General features: G+C 39.5%; 1 protein-coding gene across 5 annotated transcripts in view; it reads left to right on the plus strand.

Annotated features, from left to right (window-relative positions):
- LOC130911149 (nectin-1-like) overlaps positions 1-24,161 on the plus strand; it is a 586,891-nt gene that overhangs the window by 176,510 nt on the left and 386,220 nt on the right. For all 5 annotated transcript variants that reach the window (XM_057828909.1, XM_057828911.1, XM_057828910.1 and 2 more), the window contains 2 exons: positions 3,169-3,286; positions 18,743-18,894. In XM_057828909.1, coding sequence (XP_057684892.1) covers positions 3,169-3,286; positions 18,743-18,894 — 270 coding nt within the window. The remainder of the gene's footprint in view (positions 1-3,168; positions 3,287-18,742; positions 18,895-24,161) is intronic.

The following is a 24,161-nucleotide window of genomic DNA, read 5'->3' on the forward strand; positions in this document are numbered from 1 at the left end:
CGAGTTGCTCGAGTATTCGTTTCAGCTCTAGATGGAGAGCCATCCTGCTTCAGAATTTGTCCCTTTTTATGGTTGGGAATGTAAGAGGCAGCTAAGATTTGTTGATATTTCAGACTATTTATTTTGCCTTCCACCCTGTAGATCTCTCACACACCATACACTGGATGTAACCCCAGACCATGATTTTGCCAACACCAAACTTCACTGTTTTGTGGCAAAAGGTGGATTTTTTTAGATGACTCTTCCATTGAATTACACCACGGTCGCCGCAAATATTGCAGGAGACCTACAGGAGTCCAATGGATCCGGGATTCACTCAGAAAACAGTTGTCAAAATTATCCAAAAATATCAGAGTATCAATACTAAAAATGTTGTATCCGGATACGATATTGATTGCAAAATTATCAATTGTCAGTTATTCATTTTTGCACAACCACAAGTCATGAGAAATTAGGTGTAATGGTTTAAACTTGACTTTGCACTACTCTTGATCGTCATAGACAAAATCTTTGCATTTTCCTTGTCAACTGTTTAGCGCCGAAAACCAGAAGCCAAGGGGAAACGCAGTGCCAGTCCAGGCTAGAAAGTCGCTACCTCAGTGTAGGAACTAAAATGGTTCTCGGAACTCGAGTTCCTGGTCCTTAGTTCCTACATGTGCGAACATGCAAAATGGTGTCATTGTCCCCAAAAAGTTCTAGGAACTGTAGACAGTTACAACAGTGTGAAAGCAGCTATTGGCTCTCATTTTTGGCACTTGACGTCCAATTCATTTGAACTGAGAGGGTGGTTGAGCATTCGCTGCCACCTTCCCACTCCAAAGGAATTGGACGTCTACTAGTGGGAGGGGGAATCTTAGCCAGAGGAAGAGGTGTAAAATCGAAAATGGTATTGAGTATTGAGCATTTTTAAAGTGTCAATATTGAATTGAAAATTTTAGTCTGGTGTTGACAGCTTTTAGGTGTGAATATTTCAGCTGCTTATAGTCCAGTGTTGTTTATAATTAGTTTTTCTTGTTAAATTTGATGGGTACGTCTTGAAATTCCTCACATTTCAGCATAAAATCCCCGTCAAATGTGATCTGATCTTTGTCAAAATTACACAGATGTAAAAACAGTGTCTGCTTAACTAAAACCACCCAAACATTTATAGGTTTTCATATTTTAATGAGAATAGCATGCAAACAATGACAGAAGGGGGAAAAATAAGTATGTGAACCCTCTGCCTAAGGAGACTTAACCTCTTCTAGCCGAGTGTATCACATTTGATACACTCAGAATTTCATTATTTTGAGACTAATTTAGAATTTTGAAAAAAAAAAAAAAAAGATGGATGCAAGTCAAAACATGCATCTGCAGATTCCAGGAGAAAAAAAAATCTGGATTTAGCTAGGGTTATAGATATTAGAGCGCTTATTACACATATTCATTTTGATTTTTCTTTTTTGACAAATTTCAAAAAAGTAACACTAGGACCTTATTTTTTAAGTTTTGGGATTCTCTGACAATTGCTTCATGTTGCAGGCATTAAGGGGTTAAAGAGCAATTGAAACCAATTTTTACCAAACATTTTAAATCATGTGTGTGCCCAATTACTGATGAGTGGTTTAAAGCTGCCCTGCCCACTATAAAACACACACCTGGTAAGAATTGTCTTGATAAGAAGCATTGTCTGATGTGCATCATTGCTCGGTCAAAAGAGCTGTCTGAAGACCTGCGATCCAGGATTGTTAATTTCTATAAAGCTGGGATAGGATACAAAACCATCTCTAAAAGTCTGTATGTTCATCAATCAACAGTCAGAGAAGTTGTCTGCAAATGAAGAGAGTTTGGCACTGTTGCTTCTGAAGTGGCCGTCCACCAAAGATGATGCTAAGAGTTAAGGGCAGAATACTCAGAGAGGTACAAAAACAACCCTAAAGTGTCTGTTAAAGACTTACAGAATCACTGGCACAGTCCAATATTTCAGTGAACACTTCAACTATGTGTACATTTTGGCCAAGAATGGTGTTCATGGGAGGACTCCACAGAGGAAGCTACTGCTGTCTTAAAAAAAACATTGTTGCTTGTTTAATGTTCGCAAAAAGGCACTTGGACACTCCACATAGGTTTTGGCTAAATATTTTGTGGACTGATTAAATCAAAGTTGAATTGTTTGGGAGTAACACACAACGTCATATGTGAAGGAAAAATGGAACAACTCACCAGCATCAACTCCTCATTCCCAACGTGAAGCATAGTGGATGGAGCATCATGATTTGGGGCTGTTTTGCTGCCTCAGGGCCAGGACACCTTGCGATCAATAATGGAAGCATGAAGTCAAAAGTTTATCAGGATGTTTTGCAGGAAAACCTGAGGCCGCCTGTCAGACAGTTGAAGCTAAAAAGAGGATGGATGCTGCAACAAGACAATGACCCGAAAAACAGAAGAACAAATACATGTTCTGGAGTGGCCAAGTCAAAGTCCAGACTTGAACCCCATTGAGATGCTGTGGCATGACCTAAAGACAGCAATTAATGCCAGACACCCCAGGAATCTGACTGAACTACAGCAGTTTTGTCAAGAAGAACGGGCCAAGATTAGTTCTGATCGATGTGACAGACTGATCTGCAGCTACAGGAAGCATCTGGTTGAAGTTGCTGCCAAAAGGGGGGTGGCAGAAAAAATTAAATGTGATGGTTCCCCTTCTGTCATTGTTTGCGTACTATCTTTACTAAAATTTGAAAACCTATGAATGTTTAGGTGGTTTTAGTTAAAGCAGACAGTTTTTTCATCCGTGTGATTTTGACAAAGATCAGATCACATTTGATGGTGATTATATGCAGAAATGTGAGAAATTCCAAAAGGTACAGATACTTTTTTCATACCACTGTAAGACAATCTCTTTCCTTTGATTTTTGAGAGACAGTGAAAGTCTCAAAATTTTCTTGCTCTAAGTAAACAAAAAAGTGCATTCCGTGTAGAACCCGCACATATTGTCCTGTCACACCACGCAACGCATCAGTTGTTGACAAATTGAAACAAAAGCGAGACAAGTCGAGAATGCCGTATGAAGTTCGGTATGAGAACAGAACGCAACATGTCTGTTTTGAGTTGCAGCAAATTCTTGCCATATTTTGATGTGGAAGGTCTGCAGTAGTGGGTTTGTGTGAACGTGCGCTCCTCCCACAGATGAACCCGAGGTGAAGATCGAAGGCTTCGACGCTAACTGGTACCTGAACCGCCAAAACGTGCAGTTGACCTGCCGGGCTGATGCCAACCCACCTGTCACCATCTACCAGTGGAAACTGTGAGTGGTGTCCACACATCATAGATTTGAGCATGTTTTTTGTCTGTTTGTTTTGTTGTATTAAATAACTGTGATTGTTTTCACCCAAGCATTGTTTTTTTTTTTTTTTTTTTAAACTTTGTTGCTGTTTTTTGTTAACTCCTTTTTTTTAACCCAAAAGATTTTGTTTTTTAACCATTTTTTTTGTTTTTCTTGAGTATGTATGTATGTATGTATGTATGTATGTATTCATCATTAACACTGCGTGCAGCACACATCCAACAGCAGCTAACGTTACTGTTTACATTGACTGACGCTGGGCTGCTGTCGGTGTGCAAACACCACAGTAATGGAGGGCAACCACGAGAGGGCGACATCGGCAAATCTCTACTCAGTCAAGAGGCAGAGGCCCTATTGCGGTCGTCAACAAATTATTTATTATTTCTCTGTGGCCCGGTAGCAAATGCGCCATGGACTTGTACCAGTCCTGGTTGGGGATCACAGCTGAGTTGCTGAGCCAATTACATGACTGCATTATGCCAAAATGATGACACAAAAATCTGCTAATTTAGGCCAGAACACTATGACCCACTACCCGTCCAAAGGGCATGAGTGCCCTCTAGTGGAGAAAAAAAATGGTACCTCTGAATAGTATAATGTGTTGCACCTCATCGGTGGAACTGGTAGGGCTACTGCCGGCATCTCTGGCAAAAATAAAGTAAATATGTAGAATAAAGAGGAAAAATGTAACCACTCTAGTGTAGCCCAAAGTAGCAGAGTAAGAGAAGTCACAAATCTTCACAAATCTATTCAAGTGAAAGTAAAAATTGTGTGGTAAAATTACTCTAAAAAGTACATTTTTCTCAAGTAAATGTAACAGTGTAAATGTAACGTGTTACTACCCAGCTCTGTATATATATATATATTTATATATGTACTGTATACATAGTCAGTGGGGCAAATAAGTATTGAGTCAACCACCAATTGTGCAAGTACTCCTACTTGAAAAGATTAGAGAGGCCTGTAATTGTCAACATAGGTAAACCTCAACCATGAGACAGAATGTGGGGAAAAAAAACAGAAAATCACATTGTTTGATTTTTAAAAAAAATTATTTCCAAATTAGAGTGGAAAATAAGTATTTAGTCACTTACAAGCAAGCTTGTAGCTCAAAGCTCAAAGAGGTCTAACTTCTTCTAACGAGGTCTAACGAGGCTCCACTCGTTGCCTGTATTAATGGCACCTGTTTTAACTCATTACTGGTATAAAACACACCTGTCCACAACCTCAGTCACACTCCAAACTCCACTGTGGCCAAGACCAAAGAGCTGTCAAATGACACAAGAGACAAAATTGTAGACCTGCACCAGGCTGGGAAGACTGAATCTGCAATAGGTAAAATGCTTGGTGTAAAGAAATCAACTGTGGGAGCAAATATTAGGAAATGGAAGACATACAAGACCACTGATAATCTCCCTCGATCTGGGGCTCCATGCAAGATCTCACCCCGTGGCGTCAAAATGATAACAAGAACGGTGAGCAAAAATCCCAGAACCACACGGGGGGGGGGGGGGGGACCTAGTGAATAACCTACAGAGAGCTGGGAACACAGTAACAAAGGCTACTATCAGTAACACAATGCGCCGCCAGGGACTCGAATCCTGCACTGCCAGACGTGTCCCCCTGCTGAATCCTGTACACGTCCAGGCCGGTCTGCGGTTCGCTAGAAAGCATTTGGATGATCCAGAAGAGTACTGGGAGAATGTAGCCACGTTTACATGCTGACTTTTATTCATACCGATTCAAATCATTCCGAATGGAAATTTCACATCAGCTGTTTACATATCACTTCATCTATTCCGATCCAGCGTTTACATGTGACTGCCTTTATTCCGAAAGGACGTTTGACAACTGCCGTCTGACATGCGCAGATTAATCAAAACAAAGCGTCACGTTGCAAAACATGGAGATCAATCGTCAGATCAGCTGCTGTTTTAACTTTTCGAGTGGAAACAAAACTTCAGAATGATACGCCGTTCATTTAAAAAGTTGTGTGGGTGCGCTGTGCGTGTGCTTGGAAGCCATGTTGCAAGTGACGTTACTTACTTCACCCAGTGACGTCACCACGTCAGTACGGAGCATGTGCAGAAAGAACGCAACCAGACACCATTCCGCTTCCCTGTTTACATGATATAATTTTACTTCTAATCGGTTTGGGAAAAGGAATATTCCACCTCTGTGAATCGGAATGAAATTCCATTCGGTTTGGGCCTGTTCATTCCGAATGAGGTGTTTATATGGAACACATTTATTCGGTTTGGACAAATATCCCGATTGTAATTGGAATATTTGGCTCCATGTAAACGTGGCATGTGTTATGGTCAGATGAAACCAAAATATAACTTTTTGGTAGAAACACAGGTTCTTGTGTTTGGAGGAGAAAGAATACTGAATTGCATCTGAAGAACACCATACCCACTGTGAAGCTTGGGGGTGGAAACATCATGCTTTGGGGCTGTTTTTTCTGCAAAGGGGCCAGGGCGACTGATCTGTGTAAAGGAAAGAATGGATGGGGCCATGTATGGAGAACTTTTGAGTGAAAATCTCCTTCTATCAGCAAGGGCATTGAAGATGAGACATTGCTGGGTCTTTCAGCATGACAATGATCCCAAACACACAGCCAGGGCAACAAATGAGTGGCTTCGTAAGAAGCATTTCAAGGTCCTGTATAGGGATGGGAATTAATAGGATTTTTACGATTCCGATTCCATTATCGATATTGCTTAACGATTCGATTCTTTATCGATTCTCTTATCGATTCTAATTTGGGGGAAAAGAACAACAAATGTTTTGATTGGCATCGAGTTTGTTTAATCAGAACTCACAACCTTACAAACTCACAACGAGATCAAAACAGGCCCAAAGCCTCAGTGTTAACTGTGGCAATAAGTGGCAAATACACAAGAATGTGTAACATTTTACAGAAACATTTATCTAATAGAAATAAAAAATATTGGTATATATTGGGAGATAGGTTGTTGTTCTGCGTTTGGCAATATGTGTTAAAGCAGGGGTCCCCAAATGTTTTTCCTGTGAGGGCCACATAACTTTTCCCTTCTCTGATGAGGGGCCGGGGTCAGTTTGTAACAAAAAAAGTGTGACGATTGCAGAAGTGCATAAATGTAAAAAAATATTGTTTTTCAGAAAGCTACAATCAAATAACCCTTTCTGGATTCTTCACGGAATGAAAGTAAATAAAATAAAAAAAATAATATAATAATAATAATTAATAATAAAAACGCTATTAATTAAATAGATAATAACCAAATAACCCGCTCTGAATTCTTCAAGGAAAAAGGCCAGGAAATAAATAACACGATTGAGAAAAAAAAAAAATCAAAATGGCCGGACCAAATGTGGAGGCGGGCCGTATTTTGGCCGCGGGCCGCAGTTTGGGCACCCGAAGAAATGCCGCATCCAAGCGAGTGATCGTGCGAAGTGAGAGAGGGAAACACTTCTACGAGCCTACGTTCTTTGTTAATGTTAATATCTACAGAGGCAACGCCTGTATGTATAATCTTTTGTGTTGTTGTTGTGTTTCCACTCACGATCGGACACTTAAATCCAGTTGTCTAGTGGTTTGAACGATGTGCTAATGCTAGCGAACGAATGCTAACCATACTGTTATTAGCAGCTAATCATCGCTGATTTACGTTGATGCAAACCTGTTTGTTATTGGGGACGAAATTGATTTGTTTCATTTCTATTTTTAGTTTCACTCTTCAAGTGATGGTTGAATAAAGTCAGCAAATTATACCAGCGTCTTCTGTATCGTCATTTCGGAGTTTAGCTAGCTGTATAGCTGTCTCGGTGAGGACAGTGCAGTCTATTCCCTCCCGATGCAGTTATCTCCACCTTGCAATGACTGCAAGTCGCTTTGTTGTAATTTTTCCTCGTGAAGTGAAGACACACTTTCGAGCGTTTGAACCTACGTGCTGTCATTGTTATGTTTCTGGCTGCAATGCTCGTGCTTACCCGTCGTAACCTTTCATTTTCACACTCTTTCCTGGTGAAGTGTAGTCCAACTTTGGAGCGAGTGGTTCTTGGCGCCATGCTAGTTTGATGCGTCTGGACAACAAGACACGTCACGACGCAATACTTTAGGAATCGTTAAAGGGATCGTTAAGGCTTTTTCATTGTGATGTCGAGGCCTTGAAACACTCGGAACCGGTTCCGAATTGGAATCGGATTTCGATTCCCATCCCTAGTCCTGGAATGGCCGAGCCAGTCTCCAGATCTCAACCCCATAGAAAATCTGTGGAGGGAGTTGAAAGTCCGTGTTGCCCAACAACAGCCCCAAAACATCACTGCTCTAGAGGAGATCTGCATGAAGGAATGGGCCAAAATACCAGTAACAGTGTGTGAAAAGCTTGTGAAGAGAATACAGGTAATGAGTGGAGCCCCTTGCACATTTAGTGGTTGACTAAATACTTATGTGCCCCACTGTATGTATAATATATCGTTTTTTGCTGTTTTTTTTCCTCTGGTATTTTATTATTATTATTTATCTATTTTATGCAACTTAGTTTTCCTACCTATTTTATTCTGACATAGTTTGAGAGGGTTTTAGCACACTTATGTATTATTACTTTTTTCATGTATTTTTTTTTTGTTATCTCAAAAAGGTTTTTTTTCTAACCACTTCCCACTCAAATTGTTTGTTTTATTTGTCTTTAACTATTTTGTTTTTTTTAAACCCACATTGTGATGTACACCTCTGTGTTCTATGTATAAACCTTTTTTGTGGGTGTGTACAGTATATGTGGGGGTGTTTGTTTGTTGTACGACACAAACACAACAGGCTTGTGTATGACAAATTTTCACCACTGGCGGGTAATCGCGCATAATAAAAGAGCATAATGATTACAAGTTAACAAAATGAGTGGGCCTGCTCAGCTTGGTCTCTGTTTGGTGCAAATTTTTAAAATGAGGATACCGTGATCTCCTTGCCTTGCAAAATCAATACCCATTGGACAGAAAATAACAAGCAGTCTTAGTGATAAACAAGTAAATCATTTTTTAGCCATTGACTGCTATTGACGGTTATAGACGTCCAATACATCTGAACTGGGAGAGGCTGGCAGTAAATAGTCGCTAAATAAAAGTCATAGGCTAGTAGCATACCACAAGTAACACATCACCTTTGCTCATTAATATTCATGACATTAGCAAGTGTTGCTAATCAACTCGGGGTCAAACTCGGGTTTGTCCCTCATGCTAGATGCATGTAAATAGCAAAATAACGAACGAGATGTTTACTGAGCTAAACATACTAATTCTGTCCAAAAATGATGTCGCTGGTGCCAAATTCACTGGTGAAGATGTGGAAGAACATACAAATGTACAGTTAGGGATGGCTTGCGTGTCGAGGCCTGAAAAAGACGGGAGAAAGAGCCGACTTGATCCAGAGGTAGCTTTTTTATCGACACTTTTTTCTTGTGTGCATTGCCTTATGACACTAACAATGACATTCTCCTGTTTCAACAAGCTATCCTTCACCACCATATGCTCTGTCTTTCTTATATATGACATTCTGGTTGTCTTCCATCTCTTACCGTTCTTGGGGGTAATTTATATTGCTATTTTTGTGTAGCGATCGAAAATCATAGGTGGAGTTTGACTTTTGGGGCAGGGGGACACACAACATGTTGATGACCCCAAAACACAGTGTCAGCAATAAAATTAACTTACAAGAATATTTATAATAATAAGTTGAAAATGAGCGTTTTTTGTTTCCCATCATTCTTGAGGGTAATTCTAAATCAGGCTGCTTAGAACAGCTATACTTTGCGCCAAGATCGTCATCCATTGAATATGGTACGCCCGCTGGTGTCGTGCCAATGTAGTTACCATATGGAGGTAGATTTTTGTCTTCATTATTCAATCCAATGTTTGATAGAACAATATGTCTATATGCTGCCATAGGGTTTCATGGCGCATTAAGCCCACAAACTATTTTTAATTTGTCCGTTTTACCCTGTAGACCCCCGTTTACAGATGCCGCACAACCGCTTTTGTTTTAGCCCAGCCATAAAAAGAGTAACGACATGTAACTAATTATATTTATTATTCGAAATGTCTATCATTTTTAGCTTAAAATCATTAAGTGATGTCTAATATTTGTTTTAAAAAAAAACTATAAAATTATGCACTCGCATATTTTAAACTTTTAAACAAATTACGTCACAGTGAAAAAAATTAGCGTCTGTAAATATGTCACGGATATCTACCTCTTAACAATCGCTTAATTGTATTTTTTTCTTGTTACTGTCACATTTTCCCCAATAATTTAGATTATAAATAATCGATCCAAATGAAGGAAAAAAAAAAAAAAAAAGTTTAAAAGGTTTATTTGATATAGAGAATCTCGACCACTCCTTGACGTCTGCGATTTCTGTATTGCAACCCTTCTTACCGTATTTTTCGGACTATAAGTCGCGGTTTTTTTTCATATTTTGACTGGGGGTGCGACTTATACTCAGGAGCGACTTATGTGTGGAATTATTAACACATTATGATATAATTTCACATGTTATTTTGGTGTTTTGCAGTGACACTGATGGTTTTGTAAAGTTGTTAGCATGTTCTTATGCTATAGTTATCTGAATAACTCTTTATAGCTATGGCCACGTTCGCGTTCTGCCTTTGGCAGTGTATGTTCAATTGTATTATTGACTTTTTTATCTTGAAATGGATGCATTTAGTTTGTGGCGCTTTCACGCCCACGTGAGGGTGCACTCGCACTTGTTTACGTGACACGCCAGAAGAAGACGGACAGCTACGTAGCTCTGAGTGAGTGAGTGGGCGAGTTAGCGAGAGAGAATAGACGGCTGCGAACCTACTTTCATTGTTTATGCTTTTAAATCATCTCTACAGAGGCAACGCCTGCGTGTATCATCTTTTCTGTTGTTGTTGTGTGTTTTCCACCCGCGATCGGACACTTAGAGCCAGTTGTGTGGTTGTTTGAACAATGTGCTAATGATAGCGAATGCATGCTAACCTGTTACTTATTACTAATAGTACCTAATTATCATTTATTTACGTTGATGTGAACCTGTTTTCTATCGAGGACCAAATTGATTCAGCAAATTATACGGACGTCCAGCATTGTCTTTTGGGAGTTCGCTGTAGAGCCAGGACCGAGCCGTAACGTAGGACAGTATATTCACATTTCGTTGTTCATACACTGTACACTGTACATTTATTTAGCATGTTGTTCTCTATTGTATTTTTATATTAAATTGCCTTTCAAGATGACATGTCTGTTCTATGTGTTGGATTTTATCAAGTAAATTTCCCCCCAAAATTCGACTTATACTCCGGTGCAACTTGTATATGTTTTTTTCTCTTCGTTGGGCATTTTATGGCTGGATCGACTTATACTCAGGAGCGACTTGTAGTCCGAAAAATACGGTATATTACTGTGTATCACCCATAAAATCACCAAAAACTTCGGCTGTGGCGATTCACAGCTGTGTCTTGACACTCGGTGAGACACACTACACGGAGTTTTTGGATCGAAACAGGGTAAGTACATGATAATATCTCGTTAAAATCATGGTGTCTTTAATTATGCTCTCTGATGCTCTCACCTTGAGTTTATTTTTTTATTTTTTTAAATGCCCTCAAGTTCAAAAATTTTCTTCCCCCCAAAAATTGAGATGTTAAGCTTCCCAATGATGTATCACACATGCATATTGGACAATTTTGAAATTTGGCCAAATTCGGGGTGTCGGATCGGAACTTCAAGTCACCTGAGTGTTTCCCACCATATATAAGTGGAAAAAATCAGTACATATTCTCATTTAATATTTAATTTTAAAATTTTCTGTCCGGTTATTTGATCATATTGTTTTATATGCATTTTTAAAACAAAACTGAAAAACAATAAATATTCTCTTAATTTTTAGTTATTTTTTTAATCAATTTTTAATTGTTGAACAAAAGGGGAGGTTGGAAAAAAGGGGTGGAAACCCATAAATTATATTTTATTGTTTTTAAGTGTTTGTCCATTTAAAAAAACTAATAGATAATAGAAGCAGTAAATGTTCTTACCGTAATTTCCCGAATATAAGGCGGACCCGTGTATAACGCGCACACCAAATTTACTTGTAAAATCTAGGGAAAAATTATTGTACCCGTTTATAATGCGCACCCTAATTTTAGCACCAATAAATAGAAGAATACAAGAAAACAGAGCTTGTGTACAGATACAGAAATGTCATTTTACTGACTGGTGAAACACAGCACAAGCATAGCACATTGGTAGTTCAAAACATTACCATAAACTGACAATATTTACGGTAATAATATGATTTGACACCTTCTCCAATTTACCAGAATCCAGGGGAAAACAAAACAGATGTGACATTTCTTTTAAAGGCTGCTGTATAACTTGCTCGTTTCATCATGATGAATAAATGTTTCTTCCATGGATTGATACGGTAAAATGAAAGTGAGAACGTAAGTCGGAAATCCGTGAGAGCTCATCGCTGTTGACACGACAGTAACAATAGGAACTATTGTTATTTGGGTTTGAGTTTCCCGAGGGACAGATATAGTTGACGGACACAGGAAGTGTGTGTGCTTACATTTGTTATGGTCCGAGTTGCGGAGCTGCAATAAACATTGACTCAAATGAGTTCAAGAAACAAAATTCTGTGCTTTATGAAGAGTGAAAAAAGCAGGATTTAACACAGACGAAATCATTAGAGTGAAGTATTACCAAAACAAAATGGTGACGTCACGTACCGTAATGGTCGGCAACGGGTCGCCGCATCCGTTTCTTCAAGACAACGTGGCCGTGTCAATTAAAAAAAAAATCGGTTTATATATATATAATATATATACCATATTTTTCGGACTACAAGTCGCTCCTGAGTATAAGTCGATCCAGCCATAAAATGCCCAACGAAGAGAAAAAAAACATATACAAGTCGCACCGGAGTATAAGTCGAATTTTGGGGGGAAATTTACTTGATAAAATCCAACACATAGAACAGACATGTCATCTTGAAAGGCAATTTAATATAAAAATACAATAGAGAACAACATGTTAAATAAATGTACAGTGTACAGTGCATGAACAACGAAATGTGAATATACTGTCCTACGCTACGGCCTATACAGCGAACTCCCAAAAGACAATGCTGGATGTCCGTATAATTTGCTGAATCAGTTTGGTCCTCGATAGAAAACAGGTTCGCATCAACGTAAATAAATGATAATTAGGTACTATTAGGAATAAGTAACAGGTTAGAATGCGTTCGCTATCATTAGCACATCGTTCAAACAACCACACAACTGGCTCTAAGTGTCCGATCGCGGGTGGAAAACACACAACAACAACAGAAAAGATGATACACGCAGGCGTTGCCTCTGTAGAGATGATTTAAAAGCATAAACAATGAAAGTAGGTTCGCATCCGTCTATTCTCTCTAGCTAACTCGCCCACTCACTCACTCAGAGCTACGTAGCTGTCCGTCTTCTTCTGGCGTGTCACGTAAACAAGTGCGAGTGCGCCCTCACGTGGGCGTGAAAGCGCCACAAACTAAATGCATCCATTTCAAGATAAAAAAGTCAATAATACAATTGAACATACACTGCCAAAGGCAGAACGCGGACGTGGCCATAGCTATAAACAGTTATTCAGATAACTATAGCATAAGAACATGCTAACAACTTTACAAAACCATCAGTGTCACTGCAAAACACCAAAATAACGTGAAATTATATCATAATGTGTTAATAATTCCACACATAAGTCGCTCCTGAGTATAAGTCGCACCCCCAGCCAAAATATGAAAAAAAACGCGACTTATAGTCCGAAAAATACGGTATATATATTTCTGTCTCCATCCATGTACCCATTTATAATGCGCACCATGATTTTACAAGTTGATTTTGGGGGAAAAAAGTGCGCGTTATATTCGGGAAATTACGGTATATATTTAAAAACAAAAAAAACCGTTGATCTATTTTGTATTTTTAAAAGGGAAAATTTGGTTTTGTATATTTCTGTTTTCTGCAGTCTTCTTTCATTAAGGATACAGTAATTTTTACATGATTTACTTTCGCTGACCACACAAAATGTTGTGGCTGGCCAAATCTGACTTTGAGCCCTGTGCTTTTAACAATACCTTTATTTGTGTTCTTCAATCATACCATTTTGCTTGTTATATGAACACTGCCCTGACCCTTTTCTAATATTTAATGTGAACACTGTGCACAAGTACACAGAGATAAATGTGGCAATTTCTACAGTAATTGCTCAGCGGAGGTTAGGTGAAGGGATAAGTCATGCCAGCCGAGTGGATGTAAATTAATAGATCATGGTAGCCACGCCACAAGCCTCCCTCCAGTTCGCGGCTAATGAGGCGCCTTTATGCATGCATACATATATCTATATTTAGCTTTCAGCAAGGAAAAACTCTGATAAAGAAGGGGAAGGACGATGCATTTAGGAGATAAAGGCGGCAGAGAGGGAAGATGTGATTGAGGAAGACGAGGGCGCGGTGCTGACAGATCGGAGGGGACGGCCGTTGCAGCGCTGAAAGCCAGACACCAAATTTGTTGTGAAGGCTCCCCTGGCTCGGTGATGGAGGTCAGCTCAAGGCTGTGACGGAATGAACTGGACCGGCCAGCCGGCCCTTGCGTCACTCCGCAAATACAGCCGAATAGAGGTGTGATCGTACCAATGACATTCACACAACATTGACAAAAATTCACAATAGGATTAGAAATGATAAGCACCTGTTCCAGGATCATGCTAACTCCAAGTTCATTAGTTGCAATTGAGGTGTAACGATGACTTAAATGAGTTACCGTGATTTCCCGAATACAAGGCACACCCGTGTATAACGCGCACACCAAATTTACTTGTAAAATCTAGGGAAAATGATTGTACCCGTGTATAACGCGCACCTTAATTTTAGCACCAATAAATAGAAGAATACAAGAAAACAGAGCTTGTGTACAGATACAGAAATGTCATTTTACTGACTGGTGAAACACAGCACAAGCATAGCACATTGGTAGTTCAAAACATTTCCGTAAACTGACAACATGCACGGTAATAATATGATCTGACAACTTCTCCAGCTTACCAAAATCCAGGAGAAAACAAAACAGATGTGACTTTTCTTTTAAAGGCTGCTGTATAACTTGATCGTTTCATCATGATGAATAAATGTTTCTTCCATGGATTGATACGGTAAAATAAAAGTGAGGACCAAAGTCGGAAATCGGAACGAGCGCATTGCTACTGTAACGAGAGGAACTATTGTTATTTGGGTTTCCCGAGGGACGGATATAGTTGACGGACACAGGAAGTCTGCGTTGTGTTACATTTGTTATGGACCGAGTTGCTGAGTTGCAACAAACGTTGCACCAAATGAGTTCAACAAACTAAATTCTGTGCTTTATGAAGAGTGAAAAAAGCAGAATTTAACACAGACGAAATCATTCGGCCAATCAGAGTGAAGTATTACCTAAACAAAATGGTGACGTCATGTACCGTAATGGTCGGCAACGGATCGCTGCATACGTTTTTTTTTTTCAACACAACATGGCCGAGTCGATTAAAAAAAAAAAAAAATCGGTCTTAATATATATAAATATATATAAGTTGATTTTGGGGGAAAAAAAGTGCGCGTTATATTCGGGAAATTACAGTAACCTTGCCTACAAACTCGGAATTAACAGTAGAGAAGTCTTGACCCAGGGGTGGGCAACCCAAAATGTTGAAAGAACCATATTGGACCAAAAAAACAAATATATCTGGAGCCGCAAAAAAATTAAAAGCCTTAAATAAGCCTAATAATGAAGGCAGCACATACTGTATTTATCTGTATTAGCTATATTATTCTACTGTCAAAATTACCAGTGTTGTTAATAACGGTGTTAGAATATAACGCCGTTACTAATGGCGTTATTTTCTTCAGTAGTGAGTAATCTAATTAATTGCTTTTCTCATCTTGGCAACGCCGTTACCGTTACCGCGGCGAGAAAAGTCTGGAAAAAGATGGACTCACACAAACGAGAGAGCAGAGCAGGAGTGGGGAGGAGGCAAGGGAGTGTGACGCCATTGCAAACGCGATGCTACTATGCTAGGTGGCTTCAATAATACCTGACTGTAGCCGATAGCCTACAAACTACGCCCACATGATGCTTCGGTAGATATCACATATATACAGAACTAGATGCAAATTACAGACACGGCAGCATTAGCAACATATATAATAAAGAACTAGATGCGTTAGTAAACAGCCGCCATCTTAAAGCAGTAGACTTCTCATGAAGGCTTTGTTGTAGAGAACCTTCCTGGCGAACCTAAGTCAATTTTGATCTAAAATGCTCCTAAATCGGCAAAACTTAACTTAAATCTATCTTTAAATAGTGAAACCATTTTAAAACTTAAACATGTCGAAAATAGACGGAAGGGAACTAATGCAATAACGGGAGCAATTTTAACAACTTTAACGATTGATTCACAACATTATATGACTTCCACACATAACAAAGGTTATTATCTACTTATTATTATTATTATTATCTAGTTATCGCAATATCCGCAATACCCCTGTTGTCCTAAAAACCCTTTAGACTTCAGATTGTGTGACCAGTTATTATTTTATTTTATTTTTTTAGAAAAAAAAAAAACCATGAAAATTATCACCAGTTACTTTGTCAAGTAACTAATTACTTTTACATTCAGGTAACAGTGTTACAAACGCAATTACTTTTTGGGAGAAGTAATTTGTAACTAATTAATTACTTTTTTAAAGTAAGATCAACAACACTGGATATGGATCGATACATCAGACATCTATCACCATCAATGGTAGCAAAGGAGTTTAGAACGTCAAGTGTAAATATACGTGAACCGTTTTCATGATAAAAACTCTCAAAGTTCAAAACGTGTCCGTTTCTTGCGACGCGGTCCGACGCTCATGTCCATTCACGAGCGGTGAGGCTGACATGTCAACTTGTCGTCGGAAATCTGTCACTTTCCCAAACACGACCTTCCGGCTCGGGAATAGAAAGGAGGCTATCCGATGCGCGACCTGATCAAACGCAGACAAGCGGAAGCGTCTGAGTGTCGGCAAACACCCGAGGCGGCCTCTCGGTGACACCTTATCATAGGATCAGCTGGTCGTCTCGGGGGGAGTGAGCCCCCCGACAAAAGGGCACACACATGCATGCATACCTGTTTACCAGCCTCCAGGCTCCATCTTACATGTTTGGACCTGTTCCCCTGGTAATTGCGTCTGATGGATTAAGCTTGAAATACATCATGTGTACCGTTTCATATACGGTATATGCATGCGGATTTTCCCCCGCTTACTGCTTACCTCCCCCAGGGCAGCTTTACCATGTCGTTATTATAGAATGCTGCTTGTGCGTGACCTGATGATATGCAGACTGTCAGTCAGTCGTTCAAGTGAGTCACCTATTAAGTGCATTTGCCAAGACCTACCTTGCACTGGCTTTTGTATTATTCATCTTTAAATTAACTTTCCAGTTTTTTAATTCATGTATCATACTTTTCATAATGCCATTCACTACTTTTACCTCTCTGTTTTAAACATGTGGTGTACATGTGAAAAATAATGTTTCTTGTCAGTTTTGTTGGGTGGGCTAATTGTCGGGTGTGTCAAAATATTCCAAAATGTACGTTTTATTTTTATTTGTTTTATATTTAAAATGTTTTTTTAAGTTGTTTTTGCTGTTGTTGTTGCCATTTTCATTAAAAAAAAAATCTAATTTTTTATTAACTGTTTTTAGCTGATTTCATTGTGATTTGATCTTGTATTATTTATTTTCCACATTAATATATATATATATATATATATATATATATATATATATACATATACACACACACAGTGGGGCAAATAAGTATTTAGTCAACCACTAATTGTGCAAGTTCTCCCACTTGAAAATATTAGCGAGGCCTGTAATTTTCAACATGGGGAAACCTCAACCATGAGAGGCAGAATGTAAAAAAAAATCATATTGTTTGATTTTTTAAAGAATTTATTTGCAAATCATGGTAGAAAATATGTATTTGGTCAATATCAAAAGTTCATCTCAATACTTTGTTATGTACCCTTTGTTGGCAATAACGGAGGCCAAACGTTTTCTGTAACTCTTCACAAGCTTTTCACACATTGTTGCTGGTATTTTGGCCCATTCCTCCATACAGATCTCCTCTAGAGTAGTGATGTTTTGGGGCTGTCGTTGGGCAACACAGACTTTCAACTCCCTCCACAGATTTTCTCTGGGGTTGAAACCTGGAGACTGGCTAGGCCACTCCAGGACCTTGAAATGCTTCTTACGAAGCCACTCCTTTGTTGCCCTGGCTGTGTGTTTGGGATCACTGTCATGCTGAAAGACCCAGCCACGTCTCATCTTCAGTGCCCTTGCTGATGGAAGGAGATTTTCACTCAAAATCTCTCGATACATGGGCGCCATTCATTCTTTCCTTTACACAGATCAGTCGCCCTGGTCCCTTTGCAAAAAAACAGCCCCAAAGCATGATGTTTCCACCCCATGCTTCACAGTGGGTATGGTGTGATTGAGTATTCTTTTTTTCCTCCAAACAAGAGAACATGTGTTTCTACCAAAAAGTTCTATTTTGGTTTCATCTGACCATAACACATTCTCCCAGTCCTCTTCTGGATCATCCAAATGCTCTCCAGCGAACCGCAGACGGGCCTGGACGTGTACTTTCTTCAGCAGGGGGACACGTCTGGCAGTGCAGGATTTGAGTCGCTGAAAGCGCGTTGTCTTACTAATTGTAGCCTTTGTTACTGTGGTCCCAGCTCTCTGTATCTGGTCATTCACGGGGTCCACCTGTGTGGTTCTGGGATTTTTGCTCCCCGTTCCTGTTATCATTTTGACGCCACGGGGTGAGGAGGGAGTTGAAAGTCCGTGTTGGCCAATGACAGCCCCAAAACATCACTGCTCTAGAGGAGATCTACATGGAGGAATGGGCCAAAATACCAGCAACAGTGTGTAAAAAGCTTGTGAAGAGTTACAGAAAACGTTTGGCCTCCGTTATTGCCAACAAAGGGTACATAACAAAGTATTGGGATGAACTTTTGGTATAGACCAAATACTTATTTTCCACCATGATTTGCAAATAAATTCTTTAAAAATCAAAAATGTGATTTTCTGTTTTTTTTCCCCATTCTGTCTCTCATTGTTGAGGTTTACCCATGTTGACAATTACATGCCTCTCTAATATTTTCAAATGGGAGAACTTGCACAATTAGTGGTTGACTAAATACTTATTTGCCCCACTGTAAGTGTCATTGACAGTCTAGTACTGTCAATGACACTAGGAGAAGAGCATGATGGAGAAAAAAATTCCTCTACTGTCCACCTAACTTTTTTCCAATTTCCACCTTCCAGCTTGAACGGCTCACTCCCGAGCAACGTCGAGATCAAGAACAACAGCCTGTTCTTCAAGGGCCCCGTCACCTACGACCTAGCTGGCACATACGTGTGCGACGCCACCAACGGCATCGGCACGCGCACCGGCATTGTTGACGTCAACATAACTGGTAGGAAGACCTTTTTCCTAACAACCTTGCTCTTTTCGCTCTATTTGGCATGGCTTCATAACCGAACAAAAAAAGCTACTAACAAAGCTGTACGCCTTCCCCGATGTTGTGTGAGTAGAGGGTGTACTGATTGGTGATAGCAGTGGTTGGTGGAGTATTAAACTCCAACATAAATAATTCTTTGCGGTCTTTCTGAGCGCGGGCAGAAGTGTTCTGAGTCTCCGTACTTGTTGTTTGACTCACATCCCGTCTGTTTTTTTTATTCCCTATTCTTTCCTGATTGCAATTTTTGCGGTGTATTGTGTGATCATTCAGGTGTGAGACTTGGCCGTTAGCCGCCAGACAGGAAAGGGAGGAAGCAATCTAGGGCCCTTGGAAGTGACACAATGCCTCGCAAAGACAAAAAGGGAAATGCACTGAAGTCCTTTTCTATATTTGTTTTCAATGAGTGGGCTTTGTTCAATCGCCCTCGACTGTGTCTTTGTGTTGAGTGACTCCAAAGAGCGGGTACTTTATGTAAACGCATTCAGCTGTTTGATGTTTGCATATAACATTTGAATACAGGCTCATTTTTCCGCATTGTTTTGCAGCTTGTAGAAAATGAAGAGGAAAAGGCTTCAGCTCATCTCGGTAGACGACAAGTAATTATGTCATTTATGTGCTCATAGGTGAAATTACAAATGTTTCTTTGATCGATCGATACTAAATTTATGTGAAAAGAGTGAAGGTAACTTCAATTGGTTATGGAGCTGAAACGAATACTCGAGTAACTCGAGTTAAAAAACTGATCCGAGTAATTTTATTCACCTCGAGGAATCGTTTAATTTTGCCAGCTCTAAGCATCACATTTTGCCCGGAGTATTTTTAATGTGGGACAATACGCTAACGTCACGTGCGGAGAGGAAGAAGCAATAAAAAAAAAAAACCTTCCTGCAGCCGACAGCCACTACAAACTACGCCCGCATGATGATACGGTGGTAGCAGGTAGCCTCTGATGCATCTCATAGATATCATATATAAGTAGAACTAGCTGCGAAATGACAGACTGGGCGGCGTTAGTAAACAGCCGCCATCTTGAAGCAGTAGACTACATATCGCTAATAAATAAAATTAACGTGACTGTCACTCGCTCATGTAACGTTAGCCCTGCGGAGGGCTAGTTTTCTATTAATTATGACCACTGTCGATGTGTGGCTAACGTGTCTTACATACAGGCTTTCTTTAATCTGTGAAAACATAGCGCTGTAGAGTGATGAGGGTGTAAAATAAAAAATAATGCTAACTGTCAATTTTAACTCAGTAGTCATTGCTGGATAAAACACTAAGAACCACTGGTCCTTTATGAGCTCCAATACAGCAGGTATCATATATTTATTTTGAACACTGCAAAAACTCAAAATCCTATCAGGACTTACAGTTTAGACCAGTACTTCTGAAATAGTGGGGCGGGCCCCCCTTGGGGGGCGCAGAGCGATGCTTGGGGTGGCGCATGTGACCTTGGGGAACATACTTTTTTCCCTACTAGAATAAAGTGTAATTGCACATCCACTGAGTGGGTGGCAGTGGCGCTCTCATTTTTAGCATGTGCGCAGTATTTTTTAACCAAACAAGAGCACACAGCAAACAGCACTGGAGATATGAAAAGCTAAGATGAAGAAATATGACAAAGCGTATGTAGCATTTGGCTTTGACTTTTAGTACAGTGGGAGACGAGGAAAGACCAGTCTGTTTGCTTTGTTTAAAAATGTTCGCAGTGGACAGCAGGATTTTTTTTTTTTTTTTTTTTAGCGAAAACATGCCGAATACTGCCAACAACGTCCTGCTTTGTCAGTGTTACATCAGTAAACCAGCGAGCACTGTCAGCATTACCAGGGTCCCCCCAGGATTGATAAATCTAAATTCAAGACTTTTAAGACCTTTTTTAATGCCATTTCAGCTGAAAATTAATACTTTTCTCGCACCCATTATTTAGATAGTATTGAATCATATTAAAAAAATAAAGCACTGAACATCAAATTTAACCTCAATTACTAAGTGTGTTTGACAAAAGAATGCACATTTATTGAAGATAGAATTAAAACACATTTAAATATAAGGTCTTTCAGAATTTTTTTCCCAGGATAAAATGGATTTTACACTATTTTTGTAAAGCAACTTCAGAAATTACATTTGCAATACAACAGGTTTCCCTTTTAAGAGGACCTAGTCAAGGTGGTAGATAGGTGATTGTCAAGTTGGCCACCTTAACTGTAAAGTGCTTGAAATTGGCAGTGAAAGTTTAAAAAACAGCCACTAAATGGAAGTAGTTTACCATTAATTACCACAAAAAAAAAAAGCTACACATAACCATTTCCCTTGGTAGTTGTTTTTTTTCTAATCACATTACAAGAAGTACACAAAACACATGTTAATCCTTAGTTAGCTTTTAATCAGATAGAGAAAATCCAGAATCTTATTTAATCAAGAAAAACATTTAAATATACCAGAAGGTGTTTTACTATCACTTACATTATAATTTGCCTATCACCATGCCGTGTTATTCAGATCACCGTTACCCCGCACTCGTTCCAGTAATAGTCTCAACTGTGTTGTGTATCTGAGAGTGATGGTGAATCTACGACTCCGGTTTATCCATGCTAAGGCTAGTGCACCTGCCAATACCCCATTGAACACGGCTAACTATTGAGTTAAAACTGCAAAATTCACATTCTTTCAAAAGGCAAACCGTGCAGAAATACATTATAACATCTAACACATTTTAATTGGAGAAATTGGCAACTTACTTTGAAATGTTAAGCAGGTCCACTGCCTTCGCATGACCCATAGTATCTGGATGTGATTTGGTCGCCGATCCAATATCTCACATGGTCCATCTGTTTGAACTTTGTTGTCTTGTTGAGGCTTTCGTCGAACATAACAACTAAGGCATCTGAGCAGTTCCTTGCGTTAGCACACAGTGCTGTGCGATTGCCTGCTGTTGTGATGTTGATGCTAATGATGCTAACGGCGCGCACGCGCGAGGTGCAGTGCATCGTAAAAATTCTACGCATCATCTTCGTTACGGATTTTAAAAAAAAAAAAAAAAAACTTTGTCACGGATATAATTTAGGTTGCACTGAGATAACTGGAAAACTACATTCAATGCTTTTTTTAATACTTTTAATAACCCGCGGGTACCATGATTACATTAGGTGACATACCAAATTGCTCAATGCAAAATAACCCAGCACCACAGCAAAGGAGCTGATACTGCCTGCAGCAAAAATAAAAACTGTCTGTCTGTCCAATGACACTGTCGGTTTTGTTCTATTCATTTTTGTGTTTTCAGTCTAATAGTTTGGCATATTGTCCTCTCGAGTTATTGTTGCTAATCAATTTGAATTTATGATTATTTATTGATTTTATTTTATATTTTCAGTGTCAAACGGTCAAAAAAAACAATGTACATCGAAAATAAAGACATTGATTGACTGAAAATGGTTCAATATTAGATGTCTTGTTTCTCATGTATATTTATAATTGCTCTTAACCTAAAAATTAAACTGTTTACTCCGATTACTCGATTAATCAATGTAATTTTCATTCGATTACTAAAATATTCGATAGCTGCAGCCCTAATTGGTTATATAGCCTTGCTTGCAGAAAGGTATTTGGACTGAAATCAATATGTGTGTTGAGCCGGCTGGTGAATTTACTCACACTTGAGAATGAGAACCTTCTTAATTGGGAAAATATATTGGAAACACCCTTGGTGTAATCTTCTCAGTTTCAACCCACTCAAGGAACATTCTGTAAAAATGACAGGAACATAGGGGAGGAGAGGCTGAGAAGAACCGACAGGTCGCCTTGTGTCACACGATTCTTTGCTCAATACAGTGATTCCTTGCTGCTTCGCACCTTAAACTTTATGCCCCCAGTCCATCGCGGATTTTTTTTTTCAATTAAAAAATATATATTTTATAGATCTTTCCCGACCTGATCACGAAGTCTCTCACTCTTGCTCCTGCCGCTTTTCTTGGGCAGGCAGTGCATTGGAGTTGCTTATTAAAGTTAACGATGATTGACAGACGTTAAGGTTTTGATAGGGCCAGAGACGCCTGGAAGCCAAAATTTCAAAGCACCTCATGCGTCAATCATCGTTCAACTTGTGAAACAGTTGCTGTGGCAACTCATTGTGGGTAAGTGAGCAGCATGAGCAGATTTGAGTGGACCCACTCAATGGAGCATTTAATAAAGGAAAGCATCTTTCGACTTTAATCTTGTTTAAAAATAATTTGGTGGGATAGTAACCTGTTTAAAATACAGTGGGGCAAATAAGTATTTAGTGAACCACTAATTGTGCAAGTTCTCCCACTTGAAAATATTAGAGAGGCCTGTGATTGTCAACATGGGTAAACCTCAACCATGAGAGACAGAATGAACCCAGAAAATCACATTGTTTGATTTTTAAAGAATTTATTTGCAAATCATGGTAGAAAATGAGTATTTGGTCAATACCAAAACTTCATCTCAATACTTTGTTATGTACCTTTTGTAGGCTATAAAGGACGGCAAACGTTTTCTGTAATTCTTCACAAGCTTTTCACACACTGTTGCTGGTATTTTGGCCCATTCCTCCATGCAGATCTCTAGAGCAGTGATGTTTTGAGGCTGTCGTTGGGCAACACAGACTTTCAACTCCCTCCACAAATTTTCAGTGGGGTTGAGATCTGGAGACTGGCTAGGCCAATACAGGGCCTTGAAATGCTTCTTACAAAGCCACTCCTTTGTTGCCCTGGCTGTGTGTTTGGGATCATTGTCATGCTGAAAGACCCAGCCACGTCTCATCTTCAATGCCCTTGCTGATTGAAGGAGATTTTCACTCAAAATCTCTCAATATATAGGCCCCATTCATTCTTTCCTTTACACATATCAGTCGTCCTGGTCCTTTTGCAGGAAAAACAGCCACAAAACATGATGTTTCCACCCCCCATGCTTCACAGTGGGTATGGTGTTCTTCGGATGCAATTCAGTATTCTTTTTCCTCCAAACACGAGAACCTGTGTTTCTACCAAAAAGTTCTATTTTGGTTTCATCTGACCATAACACATTCTCCCAGTCCTCTTCTGGATCATCCAAATGCTCTCTAGCGAACCGCAGACGGGCCTGGATGTGTACTTTCTTCAGCAGGGGGACACGTCTGGCAGTGCAGGATTTGAGTCCCTGGCGGCGCATTGTGTTACTGATAGTAACCTTTGTTACTGTGGTCCCAGCTCTCTGTAGGTCAT

Source organism: Corythoichthys intestinalis, unplaced genomic scaffold, assembly GCF_030265065.1.
Source record: "Corythoichthys intestinalis isolate RoL2023-P3 unplaced genomic scaffold, ASM3026506v1 HiC_scaffold_23, whole genome shotgun sequence".
NCBI classification, from domain to species: domain Eukaryota; kingdom Metazoa; phylum Chordata; class Actinopteri; order Syngnathiformes; family Syngnathidae; genus Corythoichthys; species Corythoichthys intestinalis.